Source organism: Panthera pardus, unplaced genomic scaffold (genome assembly GCF_024362965.1).
Source record: "Panthera pardus isolate Hobbes unplaced genomic scaffold, ASM2436296v1 HiC_scaffold_27, whole genome shotgun sequence".
In the NCBI taxonomy this organism is placed as follows: Eukaryota; Metazoa; Chordata; class Mammalia; order Carnivora; family Felidae; genus Panthera; species Panthera pardus.
In genome coordinates, this window is record NW_026526843.1 from 89,641,385 (window position 1) to 89,657,151 (window position 15,767).

At 43.3% G+C, this 15,767-nt stretch overlaps 1 protein-coding gene across 1 annotated transcript; it reads right to left on the bottom strand.

Annotated features, from left to right (window-relative positions):
- Positions 1–3,963: 3,963 nt before the first annotated feature.
- MPC1L (mitochondrial pyruvate carrier 1 like) lies at positions 3,964–5,871 on the bottom strand. The gene has a single exon (XM_019417295.2). It carries the CDS (start codon positions 4,812–4,814, stop codon positions 4,116–4,118), a length of 699 nt encoding a protein of 232 aa, XP_019272840.2. The 5' UTR covers positions 4,815–5,871; the 3' UTR covers positions 3,964–4,115.
- Positions 5,872–15,767: the final 9,896 nt, after the last annotated feature.

The following is a 15,767-nucleotide window of genomic DNA, read 5'->3' on the forward strand; positions in this document are numbered from 1 at the left end:
ACAAGGTACAAGAGTTGGGATCAAATTAAATTTTGAGTCCCTAACCAATTTAAGACCTGATTTCTAACTTTAGGAACTTAGGGTTATGAACACTTTCATTTCATGCCCCTTGTATCTAGTTAGCTTTTCCTTCTCTCTCCAACATTTATCACGTGTCAGCCACGGGTCAGGCCCTGGAATAGATGCAAATGTGAGGATTCATAGGGTGTGGACAATGGTATACATGCTGTCCTCTCTGGATTTATTGTCTGCTCTGATAAATTCAAGATACTGTTCAGAAAAACATTATGCTGGCAACGTTTAATTACACTGAAATTGAAGAAAGGAAGACATGCCCAGAGAGAGCTTTAAAGCAAATGTAGCGTGTACAGGGACATCAACCTGTGGGCCTCTCTACGGATCTGTGCGCGCGGCACAGGATGTGCACAAAAGGGCGCTCACAGCGGCGTTGGCAGCCAGCCATCGAGATGACGGGTTAAATCCCAGCACATCCATGCTACAGAGCATTATGCAGTTGCTAAGAAGTATAAACTAATGCTGCAATGCAGTAACATGGAATGCTCTCGAACACCTACTAAATAGAAAAGCAGAATGTTTAACAATGCGTGGCATGCTGTTAAACTATTTGTATCTTTCAACAAAAGGTCTTGAAAGTTGTGTGCTTTTCCCAAGCTCTTTTGCAGTGTTAGCTCTGTGAAAGGAACTGGGGTTGAGTGGGGTAGTTAGAAATCTGGCTTTCCTGCTCTTCGCATACCCCTGCATGAAATTTTTGCAACAAACATGGACTCCTGGTATTTTGAAAGTTTTTAAGTACAGTTTTTCATTTCAAGACAATAAAGAGGCGTAAACAATATAAATTCAAACTGCCATGACTTATGTGTTACGTTTCCCGGAATATGTTGTAGCCTCCATTTTTGTGGGGGTCAGCTTCACCTCCAGGGGCACTTGTGAGGCATCAGGGTCCAGAGAAGCCCAGGAAGTGGTCTCCTTTCCACACAGGGCTGTTTCATCTCGGAGTGCCTGGTTTTCATCCAGCAATATGATTTACTCTCTCAGCCTCTCCCTGGGACACGATATGTGGAAAGAATCAGAGGAGAGAAATCATTTCGGCATTATGGTTGCAAAGGTGAGGTAGTTCTTTGGATTTTAGCCCGTTTTTTTGCCAGGGAGCTCAGAGGACCTAAGGGGAAAGACATTACTTATTAAACTCAGTATAAAACACGAATTCTGGGAAATAACCAAAGTGTGTCCGTAACAAAAACTTCTGGAAAAATAGCTCTGCCAATTCAGAAAATGTTAATGGCTTCATAAGTAGTGGAAGAGATCTGTAGACAGGTTAAATTGCCAGGGCCAGAAAGGATTGTTTGAGAGTTTGGGGAAGATTATGAAATGATTGTTACCCTAAGGTTTAAAAATTTATTTTTTATTTTTTTTTAAGTAGGCTTCATGCCCAGCCTGGAGCTCAATGTGGGGTTTGAACTCACAACCCTGAGATCAAGATCTGAGCTGAGATCAAGAATTGGACACTCAACCAACTGAGCCACCCAGGCGCCCTGAAATGCTCATTTCTATTAAAGTGTTAGTCACTTAATATGGCTTGAAACATGAATATCTTAGGCAACAAAGGGTTACGTGTTGGGTGGGCATACTGCAAATTAGATCCTGTAAGTGGAGCATTGCCTTAGAGTAGGAGGCGTTGCAATCTTTTGGATTTTTTCTCTAATCATTTTGCCCTCTAAATTATAAACGCTGTAAAGTGATAGGAAATTATCAGTAAGGATTATTACCTACTTTTCTCTTACCAGGTTAATTAGAAACCTACCTGCCTTTTATTGGAATATACTCAAATTACAAAATACATGTTGTAAGACAGATCTAAAAATATATTAATTCCTACTCAGACATTAGTGAAGGGGAAAATTCCTTTAAAGTTTTAATAAAAATCTTGAAAGAAGGTTATGACCCACTTCAAAACTTTCAGAACTGGTTTCTATTATTACATTATAGTCTGAACTATCTAAAATACTATCTTCCAGAGACTTCTTTCCTGATTCTCAAACCCATGCTCTCTGATATGTGCATGTTAGTTACAACCACAAAACTGTAAACTGAGCATTTTGTGACATCTTTGGGGGAAGGTGGGTGCTGACCTGACATGCTTTATTACCTTCCACTGACTTTCAGAAAGGCGTGAGGATTTTTATTTCAGAACCATATGTGGTAGCTAGCCTCCAAGATGGTCCCCAAAGATCCCTGCCTCCTGGTATTCCCACCCTTGTATTTTCCTCCCACAGTGTACCAGAAATGGGCCAACAGGACACAGCTGAAGTGATTGTGTGTCACTTCCCAGATTACGCTACAAAAGACCATGGCTATCTTGGGCTTTCTCTCTCTTGGAATACGTGGAGGGAAGCCCTGTCATGAGCAGCCCTGTGGCCCCCATGCCAAGGAACTGAATGAAACCTGCAAACAACTGCGTGAGTGAGCTTGGAAATGGATCCGCCAGCCCAAGGCAAGTCCAGAGACTGCAGCCCCAGCCGACAACTGAGAGATCCTGAGCCGGAAACACGCAGCTAAGCCACTCCCAGATTCCCGACCCTCAGAAATCGTGAGGTAGTATTTGTTGTTTTAAGCTAAGTTTTGGGTGATTTGTTACTGATACACAATAGTTTTCCAGAGTTTGTTCTCCCCCTGAATGCAGAGTGTGAAATGCAGAAACTGCCTACAAAAAGGACTACTGCTTAGATGCCACAGAAGATAAAGGGGGGGTGGGGGCGCCTGGGTGCCTCAGTCAGTTGAGCATCAGACTCTTTGATCTCAGCTCAAGTCGTGATCCCGGGGTCATGGGATTGAGCCCTGTGTCGGGCTCCGTGCTGAGCGTAGAGCCTGCTTAAGACTCTCTCTCTCCCTCTGCCCCTCTCCCCAGCTTGCACTCTCTAAAATAAAAAAATAATGATTTTTAAAAAAGAAGATAAAGGGGAATCTTCCAGAGTCCCACCAATGTTGTGCCTGTCTTGTCCAAGACCTGATGTCTTCAGAACCTTTGAGTGAGTTGTCTTCAGTTTCTTTACATTTGAAATCTTTAACCAAAGTAAGGTTTAAGTAGTCTTCACCCAGCAGACCACTCTGGAACTTCCTGCATCTTCCAGAGGCCAGAGATTCAGGGTCAAATCCTAGAGGGTAGCCTCTGCTGCAGAGGTAGTGGCCTCACATCCACATCCCCACCCTTCTCTTTCCCCACTTCATGCAACCTGGTTTGACAAGTTCTTAGTACCCATGGGATTCCTAGGGGAACACGGGGCTAATACTGTTGACCACTGACCCCCACCCCCACCCCTAGCTAGCATTTAATACAGGGCAATAGGCTTACCAGTTTTACCAGCTGCCATTCCCCGCCCCCATTTCTAGGCATGAAGAAAAGAGGAAAGGGTTAGGATTTTGTCGTTCTTATTCTCTAGTTACCTAAAATCCAGGGTTGACAGCAACAGACCTCAGAGTTGTTTATCTTGTTTCTATGGTAGAGTCTGTCATTGCTCTCCAGCCACCAAGAGATTTTAGGTTCTCTTAATAAGTACCCCTTTTAAAAGTCCAAACTGGGTTTCACTGAACTCATTTAAACCCACTTCGAAGTATTTCCCTTGGTAGACATAGCCCCCGAGTTATTTTTGCTGTAAGAGATTAATGCCTGTACCAAGTTTTAAAAATCATGAATGCTATTAGGCACCGTTACTTGGCCTGGACACCCCAAAACAAGTAACAGAACATCCCAAAAGAGCTTTCATTCAGTCTTCCTCCCCTGTAAAAACTACCCCTCGAGGTGTGTGCAGGTCCCGTGAAGAGAAAGACCAGCCAATCTACCCTCCCCTAAACAACACTGTATTTTCAGAGCACGAAATAAACACTCTGCAGCTTCCGTTCTTTGCTACTTTCTATTTTTTTTATTAACCAAACTGCAGGTTTAAATCAGATTCGAACTGTTTTATTTGAGTCAAAACCAAACTTTTCACTGGCCTTTTCTTCAGGAAGAATAACAGTTCAGTGCTTGCAAGCTGCAAAAACTCAATCGGGCCCGCTCAGCCAGGTTTGGAGGACGACGGGTTGGAGCTGGCGGCTGCCTAGCAGGAGTCGTCATCCTCAAAGTGGCTAGCACACACACGGTCGCTGCTGGGAACCATGGTGGGGTCGTTGGTGGTGGTGGTGGCAGCGGTGGTGGTGGCGGTGCCGCCGTAGTGGTGGATTACGAAGCGGCCCGCCTGCACACACTGCGCCATGACGTTGGTGGTGTGGCACGCCAACAGCAGCAAGTTTCGAGGCTGTACGCGATAGGCGAAACGCATGAAGGCCAACGAGAAGATGAGCGCCGTCGTCATGCAGCCACTGATGATGTCGGGCGGTGCCCTCATATCCTTAAAGGCGGCCAGCGGCAGGCCCCAGTTGGCCACAGGACCCCAGAAGTGCACGCTGGTCAGGTATTCCCGGAACTCCTTGGTCTTCATGTAGTCCCTCGCTCTCCGCCACAGTGCTGCCACCGTCGCCATGATCGCCGAGCGGTGGGAGCACCAACGGAATAACAGCCAGCCTCCAAAGACGTGGACGCAGACCCCGCCCCACGCAGCATCGGCCGCTGGCCTCGCGCCTTCGCGTGGCTGCCATAAAGTGCTCCACACAGCGCATGCCTCTGTCGCACGTGCCTTTAAGTGCAGGAGGTGCGGCCACGCCCTTCCGTCTTCACGTGACGGCCGTAAAGTGTATCTGGCAAGCACGTAACGAGGTTCCGTTGCGTTTGGAGATGGAAGGCGTAGCCTCGCCATCATCCGTAAGCAGCGCTGCCAGAAAGGATGCAGAGCGTGCGTGCTCGTGTGTGTGTGTGTGTGTGTGTGTGTGTGTGTGTGTGTGTGTGTGTGTTCGTTCCTCTAACAAAGGTGAGACCGCAGCCTCGTCTTCACTCGCCATTGGGGTGTGGCCATCGTAGAACTCTCAGGGCTCTACGTGGCACGCAGGGAGGTGAGTGTCCGTCCAGCTGTGTGCTTCTCTTCAACTATCCAGGGGAAAACTTAGCTTGTTCTGCCCAGTCTGTGGACAGTGTTGACTAGATGTTGATACAGAATCCTTCAACCAAGTACACAATTTTAGTCCTTATACAGTTTGCCTGAGCATTGCAGATACTGTGACATTTCACCCCTAAATCTTTCAGCATCTGGATCTTAACAAGGACATTCTCCTACTTAACCACAGTACAATAATCCATTCAGATACTTAACATTAGATACAGTACTATTTAATAGATACAGTACTGTTTAATATGCAGTGCATATTTAAGTTTTATAGTTTTGGGCTGTTTTTTTTTTTTCTTTCACGTTGGAGAAGGGGGATCCAGGATCCAGTTAAGATTCACATTTAGTTACGTCTTTTAGATTAATCTCCCTTAGTATAGAGGAGTTCCTCAGCGTTTTTTGTCTTTCGTGACATTGATATTTTTGAAGAGTACAAGTCAGGGGTTTTTCAGAATATCCTTAATTTGGATTTATACGATTTCTCATAATTCGATTTAGGTTAAACATTTTGGGTCAAGAATGCTACACATGTGATGTTGTCTCCTTAGTGCATCACAGTGGAAGGCACATGATATCCCATTGTTCCATCATTGGTGATATTAAGTTTGATTATCTGGTTAAGGGGTTATCTGCCAGGTGTCTCCCCCTCTGTAATCAACAAAATAATACAGGGGGAGCCTCTCTGAGAGTGTACGGAAATTCTGTTTCAACAGTCTTTCACCTAATAGTTAATATATATTGATGAAAATTCTTAATGACACAACTGATAATTATCTTACAAGTGTTTCCTATTTTTCCAGTTAAAAATAACGTGAAAATTAAATATACATTGAAATATTAATACTTTAGTGATTTATAAACAAGACCATGGTAGCTTTAAAAATTAGTACATTAATTATGTTTATTTACACCCCAAATATTTTGCAGATATAGCTTCAAGTATATAATATAGCCATTGCTCAAAAGGAAAACGGCATCATTTTTAGATAACCTTTTTAAAATGTTGGGCTTCCAAATATGGATGACTGGAATACTAAATTGGTTCAGCACTAGTTTGAATTAACACATCAGCAACCATGAATTGAGTGACATTCTAGGCCTACACCGTCAGATGCTCCAGTGTCCTGAAAGAAATGTAAGCTACCACTCCTTGTCCATAAAAAAACTTTCAGTACTTGTAGATCATCTAAACTTGGGTTGTTACTTCGTTCTTGATTAACTCTTGCTGTGTGATAAATCACCCCAGAACTTAGTGGCTTAGAACAACAGCAGTCCTTTATTTTACTCACAGATTTGCAGTTTGGGTGGGACTCCATAAGGACTGCTTACTGCTCCAAGCATCACTAGCTGGGGCAGCTCAGTTTGGGGCTGGAAGATCCACTTTCAAAGTGGCTCACTAACATGACTGGCAAGTTGATACCGGTTGTTGGCTGGGAGCTCCACTGGGATCATTGGCTGGAAGGCCTCGGTTCCTTCCCACAAGCTGCTTGTACTTCCTCACAGTATGGTGGCTGTGCTTCAAAAATAAGCGTAACAGGAGAATCAAATAGAAGCCCTGTGGTAGGCAGAATTTTACCCCCAATGACCCTTGCCCTGGCATCTCCCATTGGGATGGGTGGAATCTATGAATATGATTAGATTTCACTCCCATGGTTATATGACAGAAGGGATTTTGCAGGTGTAAGTAAGGTCCCAAATCAATTGACCTTAAGTTAGGGAGATTCTACAAGTGGGCCTCAAGTAATCACTTGAGCCATTTAAATCTGGGTCCATTCTAGAAGCCAGAGATAGAGGATATCAAGGGATTTGAAGTGTGGGAGGGATTTGACGTGAGGGAGATTATCTGCAGCTGGCTTTGAGGGTGGAGGTGGCCATATTAGCAAGGAATTTGGGTAGCCTTTAGGAGCTGAGTGCAGCCCCAGCTGACAGCCAGCAAAGAGGGGCAGACCTCTGTCCTCACAAAGAATTGAATTCTATCAACAATGTGAGTGAGCCTGGAAGTGGATTTCCCCCTAGACCCTGTGAGAACTCAGTCCAGCCAACACCTTCAGTTCAGCTTTGTGAGACCCTGAGCAGAGAAGCCAGCCATGCTGTGCCTAGAATTCTGACCTACAGACCCAGATAATAAGTGGGTATTGTTTTAAGCCACTAAGTTTGTGGTAATCTGTTGTGCCACAATGGAAAACTAATATAAGCTATATTGGCTTTTGTGATCTAGTCTCTAAAGTCACATAACATCGCTTTCTCCAATCATAAGCCCACCCAAATTCAATGAGAGAGGACACAGACCCACCTCGCAAAGGCAGGAGTGTGAGTGCCAAAGTCATACTTTAAGAAGAGTATGTGAGGGACACCTGGGTGGCTCAGTCGGTTAAGCATCCAACTCTTGGTTTGGGCTCAGGTCATGATCTCACGGTTCGTGAGTTCAAGCCCTACGTTGAGCTCTGCACTGACATCACAGAGCCTGCTTGGGATTCTGTCTCTCTCCCTCTCTCTCTACCCCTCCCCTGCTGGTTCTCTCTCAAAATAAATAAACTTAAAAAAGAGCATGTGGGATGGGAAATACTGTGGCCGCCTTTGGAAAACAGAGTTTACCATGTTACTTGTAATCACAGAATTATAGAACATTGGAGTTGAAAGGATCTCACAGTTTATCTGTAAAATGTGGACAGTGGTACCTACCTCACAGCAGTATTGTGAGATTTCAATGTGATAATCCTTGTTCAGGGCTTAGTATAGGATCTGGTATATAACAAGTGTTCAGTGAATTTCTGTTACCTTTTTATCATCCACTGTAACCCCCTCATTTTACAAATGAGGCATGAAGCCTTAAGAGATCATGTCATTTGCCATGGTGATACAGTGAGTTTGCAATAGACCACATCAGTCCTCTGCACAAATCACTTTAACATCTGATGTGTTTCTGTCTTTCCTACCATGTTGTGAGTTCCCTCAGACCAGGGAAAACATCACCAAAGAAACTGTTCCTTCTCCCCGTGAGCCCTTTTAATAGGCGGACTGGATATGGCCCAAAACAAATTGAACAAGACAGGGTCTGCCTTTCAGTGGAGCATTTTACAGCTAGAGAAATGGAGGTACACGCAATGTGTGGCTTTCCTGGTAGATTCCAGGCTGGTAGATGCAGGCTAAATAATGTCTTTGTATAAGGTTTGTGCCTGGTAGATACGTGTTGGTTGGTACAGTTATGAGAGTGGCCCAGGCGGAGGGTAAGACATAGTAATGGAGCTTGGCCAGCACTTGAAGGGAAACTGGAGAAAGATACAGGGCTAGGAGTGAGCACAGCTACAGAGACTTCTTCCTGGCTGAAGCAAAGATGGTGACAAAACAATCTTAGGATTAGAGAACATAAGTGATGTTACCAGGCCCAAGTTTGGCTGCCTGCCGCTTGAAAGGCCAATACTCAAGAGGCAAGCGTTGATTGGAAAGGAATAGCTGTATTCACATGGCCTGCCACCTGGGGAGAAGGTGGACTCTTGTCCAAAAGCCAACTCCAAGGTTTCTGCCTGGCCTAGAAATTTTTAAAGGAGTTCAATCAGTTAAGGGAGTGAGGTGGTCTGTGGCATTCCTTGATTATGTGCACCTCGATGATGCCAGCTACAGAGTTATCTTGGTGTTTGAAGGTTGTGCAAGAAGTTCTAGTTCCTTGGTGCCCGGGAGGCAGGAGGGCGGGTTGTGCAAGAAGTTCTGGTTCCTTGGTATGCGGGGATGGTTGTGGAAGAAGATCTGGTTCCTTGGTACTCAGGATCTTGTGCAAGAATATCCTGTTCTTTCTGCATAGGAGGGCAAGGTCTACAGATGCACAAAGGGAGGTCAGTAAAGTCATTTATGTGACCTTAAAAAAAGAAAACATTTTGCTAAAAAATTGCTGGGCTAATCGGAAAGCTGACGCAGCCTCAAACACACTTGCTGGCCTCTATGGCCTGGGAAAGTTCTGGTCCTTCATTTCCCAAGGCCAGTGGTCTGCATATCTCAAAGAAAGCAAATCAATTCTGTTACAGATCAAAGGCCTTAGGTCAGCAAGAGAGGAGTGTGTTAACTTGAAAGCAGGTTAACCCTTAAGACCAGCCGGGTGCTATTACAGTTAATGTTGGCCAATGACTACCTTTCCCCACAGGTAAGTGAGCCCTGCTGTGTATCCCAGTGTGTTTTAACAGCTGGGACTAAACAGCTGAAGGTTTATCATTATTTTAAGTACTATCTCTTTACCATTAATATTATTGGAAGTGGTGTTTCTCCCCACCGTGCTGCCTCTCCCAGCATAAAGCTGTCAGGGTCTACTGTGTGACTCAGCTTGGAGACACTTATGTGAACTTGATCAGTCAGTTCACTATCCTCTTTCAGAGGAAAACGATGGGAGAAGACAACCAAATACAAAGGTGGGTTCAGACCTTTGCCCAGTCCTCTCCTCTAACCAAGATGCCAGCTCACAAGGTCCTGTGAAATCTGCCTGATGTTAACAATTCTCGCAGTACACAACCCTTCAGTGAGTTCCAATGCAGTGGACCATAGAGAGCATGCCTTTTTATTTTACCTGTTCTTTTTAACTTTTTAGTTTGTAATAATTTCAAACTCACAGAAAAGTTAAAACAGCTTAAAGCAAGTGTAACAAAGCAAGAAGTGTCAAAAGAACACCCTCCTATCCTTCACCCAGGTTTACCAACTCTAACATTTTGCAACAGTCCCTGTAAAGTTTTCTCTACCTCTAAGGGTATTTCTTAAGAATGTCAGTGTGTATTTCCTCAGCACATGGACACCCATGACTTTGTTTTGCATTAGCACAATACACCCATCAAAATCAAGACGTTTAACAATATAATACCATAATCTGTGGTCCTTATTCACACTTTGTTCATTGTCCCAGTAATGTCCTGCTCACAATTTCGTTTTCCTAGTCCCGGATCCAGACCAGGATGATACAGTGCATTTCATCGTGGTGTCTCTTTTACCTCCTTTCACCTAGAACAGTTCCACCTTCCTCTGCCTTTCTTTGCCATTCATGACCTTGACATTTTAGAAGAGTACGGGCCAGATATTTGATAGAATGTCTGTCATTATGGGTTTATTTGATGTTTCTTCATGCCCATCTTCAGGGTGTTCATTTTGGGCAGGAACCCCACGAAGGGGATGTTTTGTCACCAGTGCGTCACATGAGGAGGCAGGCATGTGATATCTGTGTCTGGTTATTAGTAATAGTAAGGCAGTCTTTGCCAGGTTTCATCACTGTAAAGTCAGTATTTTCCCCTTTGTAATAAGTAATTTGTGGGGAGGTACTTTGAGACTATGTAAATATCTATTTTCTCATCAAATACTTAAGCTACTAATTTTAGCACCCATTGCCGATTCTTGCCTGAATTCAGTATTACTCTAAAGATGGCAGCATTCTTTTTTTTAAAACAATTTTAGTCTTCTGGTTTAAAACAAAAGTCAGAAATGTATTTCATTAAAGTTGTCCTGGAATGCTGGCCAACATTTACAAAACATAGGACTATTCCTGAGTTATGGCTACGAAAACCGAACATTTAGGACTTGGGTATTTTATGAAAAAAAATTTTTTTTGCCACATCTATGCTGATCTCCTTGGAGTATTTGCTCTTAAATTCTACCAAAGGGAATAAATAGCATAGTGCCTCAAAAGAAGCTGTGCTTGCGTGCGCTCTCTCTCTCAAAACTAAATAAACATTAAAAAAAATTTAAAAAGGGGTGCCTGGGTGGCTCAGTTGGTTGGGCGTCCGACTTCGGCTCAGGTCATGATCTCACGGTCTGTGAGTTCGAGCCCCGCATCAGGCTCTGTGCTGTCAGCACAGCCTGCTTCAGATTCTGTGTCTCCCTCTCTCTCTGCCCCTCCCTGCATGTGCGCTCGCTCGCTCTCTCTCTCTCTCTCTCCCCAAAATAAATAAACTTAAAAAATTTTTTTTAAAACTAGATGAATAAAACAGTAGGTGGATATATTGACTCCGCTATTTTCAGTTACTGCTGAAAGTAATGTTAGAGCCATCTGTGACCCTGATTCTAATCTTTTGCCTTTCTGTGTGCTCTTTTTTCCTTATGTGAATACAGTGGCTGAAGGCTGGGTGGGTGCATCTTTCAGTAGCATGAGGACACCAGTTAAGTGTGCTGTGTCCCCCTTTCTCCAGCTGTAAAGCATGTCATAGCCTGGTCTGGGTACCTCGGTGCAATCACGTCGCTGGAAGGGGGTAGGTTGGGTCCAGGGTCCAGCCTCCAGCGAACTGCTTACAATCTTTTGTGATGTCTGCCTTATTCACGTGTCCTGCCATCAAGTCTGTGGAGAACAGAGCAGGAGGCTGCAAAGCCACCCTCCACCCACTCTCTTGCCAGGGCCTCGTTGGAGGAACCTGTCATCAGAAATAGCTGTGCCTACTTCTACATAGTCTTGGCGCCAGAAACGAAAAACCTTTTTTTTTTTAACCTTTTAGTGAATGGATCATCCAATATTTAAAATTTTACCAAAATAGAACTTTGAATTTTGAAAACTTTGTTCTCAAAGTATTTCACGTTTACCAAAACGTTTTAAGAATACAAAAAACTCTCATATACCCTTTACTCAGATTCACCAATGGCAGGGTTCTGTCAGGGAGGCAGGGCCACTGTGAGTGAGAAGGGATTTATTATAGGGAAAAGAACAGAGCCGTGGGAGGAGCTGGGATGTGACTGTGTCTGAAAGGGGAACTTGGAGGGTGAGGAGTCACCAACTGGTCAGGTCATCGTGAAGACTCTGGCCCATTCAGCTGCCAAAGCAGGGCCTGGGGCACTGAAAGGGAGGCTGGCAGACAGGCCTGGGGGACTCTTGCCTCTGAGGTGCTACAGCCAAGAGTCCGGTGATGGACCTGGGGAGGGCGGCACTGTTGGTCAGTAAGACCTGCAGTTAGGAAGAAGAGCTGGCCATGGAGCAGAGAATAGAACAAGCTGGAATCTGCCAACACCTCTGCCTCTTGCACTGCATTTAACCCCGAATGTGTTTGGAGAGTCGTGTTTTACTTCTGTATGTCCAGTCTCAGACATGGAAACATATGGGAAAGGTGACTGGGAAACAGGGTTCTGGCTTAACCAGGTTGACACAGTACAGACCATTCCAGCCAATTACAAACTTTTCCATGTTTGGGGCACCTGGCTGGCTTGGTCAGTGGAGTGTGCAACTCGTGATCTCAGGGCTGTAGGTTCAAGTCCCATGATGGGTGTAGAGATTACTTAAAAATGAAATGTTAAAGAAAAAAAGTTTTTCCATGTTTGTTTTATCATTTCTTTCTAGGCGTGTGTGTGTGTGTGTGTGTGTGTGTGTGTGTGTGTTAGATTACATATGTATGTCCAAGCATACATTACTGTGTATTTTGTCTGAGCCATTTGAGAGAAGAACAAATAGATTCTCTCATGTAACCACAGTACTCATTGATGTAACACTGTATACAATGCTTTATATGATTTTAGTCCATATTTCAGTTTTGTCAACTGTCCCAATAATGTCCTTTATAGCATTTTTTCCTTCAATGCAGGATCCTGTCCAGTGTCATGCAGGGCATTTCATATTCCTCTTTTATCTGGAACAGTTCCTTCGCCTTTGGTCACTTTTTATGACATGGGTATTTTTGAAGAGCACAGGCCAGATATTTTATAGAACTGTTCCTCAGTCGGAGCTTGCCTGATGTTTCCTCACAGATTCAGAAAGATTATACTTTCTCAGCCAAAATACTATCAGTGATCTGTGTCCTTCCGCGATGATTGCATCCAGAAGCATGTGTGCACCTGCCCATGGTTGTAATGTTCATTTTGATCAGCTGGTCAAAGCACTGGCCAGGTTCCCCACTGTAGTTACAATTTTGCCCCTTGGAGCTAATAAGTGGTCAATAGATACTTCAAAACTATATAAATATCCTGCTCCTTATCAGACTTTCTCTCCCAGAGATTTAGCATCCATGGATGAGTCTCCTCCAAGTCAATATTTACTACGATGGAAGCAAGGTGAAGATTTTCCAATCCTACCAGTCCTTCCATATATATGTCAGCATTACTGTAAGGAAGAACCTCCCGTCTCCCCCCATGTATATACTTACCTGTTTATTACTAAATTGGTCTCCGAGATTCCTGTTTTATTCAGTGATTAGAATCCTTTACTGTCATCTTAATTTTGATGCTCCAGTTGGTCCATATTTGGATAGTGGCAGCCCTTCGAAGCTGTCCCCTCTGACCCCAGCATTAAACTACACAAAATGATATACCCTACAAAGGCTGTTCCCTCCCCGATTTATTTCATGCTGTCCACCCCACCACACACACACACACACACACACACACACACACACACACTACTTATAGGTAACTACTTTCATTTTTTTTTTTCTGGTTCATCCTTCCTGTGTTTCCTTTTGCAAAAATAAGGAGATAAAGTGGATTTTTACTTATTTCCCCTTTCTTACACAAATGGGAACAGACTATTTATATTCTTTTTCACTTTACAATTTTTCTTGGAAATGACCATATCATCCTCTAGAGATCTTCCAACATCTTTAAAAAAAAAAAATTTTTTTAGTGTTTATTTTTGAGAGAGCGAGAGAGAGAGCGTGAGTGGGGGAGGGGAAGGGAGAGGAGGAGACACAGAATCTGAAGCAGGCTCCAGGCTCTGAGATGTCAGCACAGAGCCCGATGTGTGGCCCAAACATGTGAACCATGAGATCGTGACCTGAGTCAAAGTTGGATGCTTAAGCAACTAAGCCACCCAGGTGCCCCCCAACATCTTTTTTGTTTTGTTTCCAGCTACAAAGTACTCCATTATGTGGATGTGTCATAGTTTATGTAGCCAGTATCCTTCATTTAGATGATTAGGTAGTTTCTACTGTTTTGCAGGTGTGAGTAATCATGAATATGCTTGTGTATTTTCTTGTTGTTACAGGTGTATTTTAAGAGTAAGGCCCCAGAGGGGCACCTGGCTGGCTCAGTTGGAAGAGCATGCAACTCTTGAGCTTGGGGTCATGAGTTTGAGCCCCACATTGGGTGTAGAGATTATATACATACATACATACATACATATATAAACTAACCTTAAAAAAAGAGCAAGGCCCTATAACTGTTGGTGCTGGATCAGAGGGTAAATATAAATTTAATTTTGTTAGATATGATCAAATTTGCTTTCCATTTTGCATTCTCACAATGTACAGGAGTGTCTGTTACCCCACGGCATTGTCAACAGAGTATATTATCAAGCTTTAGAGTGTTTGCTGCTGTGACAGTAGAGAAATGGTATTTTCCGGTAGTTTCTTTTTTTTTTTATATATAACAGCCGTATTGAGGCATATCTCACATACTGTATAATCCACCCATTTAGGGTGCACAATTCAGTGGTTCCTAGAATATTCACAGAGCTGTGCCTCCATCACCACAATCAATTCTAGAACATTTTCATCACCCCAAAAGGTAACCCTGTACCTAGTAGTAAGTCACCCCTCATTCTTCCTTCCCTGAAGCCCCTGACAGCCTGTAAACTTTATGACTCTAAGAAGTTGCCTATTCTGGACATTTTGTATAAATGGAAGCATACAGTGTGGCTTTTATGTCTGGCTTCTTTCACTTAGCATATTGTTTTGGTTCATCCATGTTGTGGCATGTAGTGATACTCCATTCCTTTTTGTGCCAGAAGACCGTTCCACTAGGTGCATCGACCACATTTTGTTTATCCATTCATCGGGGGATGGACGTTTGGGCTGTTTCTACTTTTGGCTGTTGTGAATAATGCCACTGTGAACATTTACGTACAAGTTTTTGTGTGGGTGTGTGTTTTCGTGTCTCGTGGTTGGATACCTAGGAGTGGAATTGCTGGATCATATGGTAACTCTGTTTAATTTTTTGAGGAACTGCTAGACTGTCTTCCAAACAGGCTGCCACATTTTACAGTCCTGCCAGCAGCGCACAAGGGTTCGTTTCTGCACATCCCTGCCAACACTTGTAATTACCTGCCTTTTTTCATGCCCATCCTAGTCACTGTTCTCGATAACATTTGTAATTTGCACTCTTAGTATGAGTGAATTTCTTTTCATATGTTTAAGGGTCATTTTAGTATCTTTTTAGGTGAATTGTCTATTCATGTCTTTGGCTCATTTCTAAATCGGAATTTTGGACTTTCCCCTCAAATTTGGAAAGTTTTTTTTATGTATTAGACATATTAGTACTTTGTGGTGTATGTTGCAAGTATTTTCTCCTTGTTTATCATTTGTCTTTTGACTTTTTTATGGTGTTTTTGGCAGCATTGTTCATAATAGCCCCAAATTGTGAATGGATAGACACAATGTGGTATATCCATACAAGGGATATTATTCATCAGTAAAAAATAACAAACCGTGGACACATGCTATGACATAAATGAACCTCAAAAACATGCCCAGGGGCCCCTGGGTGGCTCAGTCAGTTAAGCATCTGACTCTTTTTTCTTCTTTTTTTTTTTGTTGAAGTGTTTATTTTATTTTTTTAATTTACATCCAAGTTAGCATATAGTGCAACAATGATTTCAGGAGTAGATTCCTTAATGCCCCTTCCCCAATTTAGCCCATCCCCCCTCCCACACCCCCTCCAGTAACCCTCTGTTCTCCATATTTATGAGTCTCTTATGTTTTGTTTCCCTCCCTGTTTTTATATTTTTTTTGCTTCCCTTCCCTTATGTTCACGTTTTGTATCTTAAAGTCTTCATAT

Bases quoted from the DNA above. Each gene is read 5' to 3' on its own strand.
- MPC1L (XM_019417295.2), bottom strand. From the start codon at position 4,814: ATGATGGCGAGGCTACGCCTTCCATCTCCAAACGCAACGGAACCTCGT.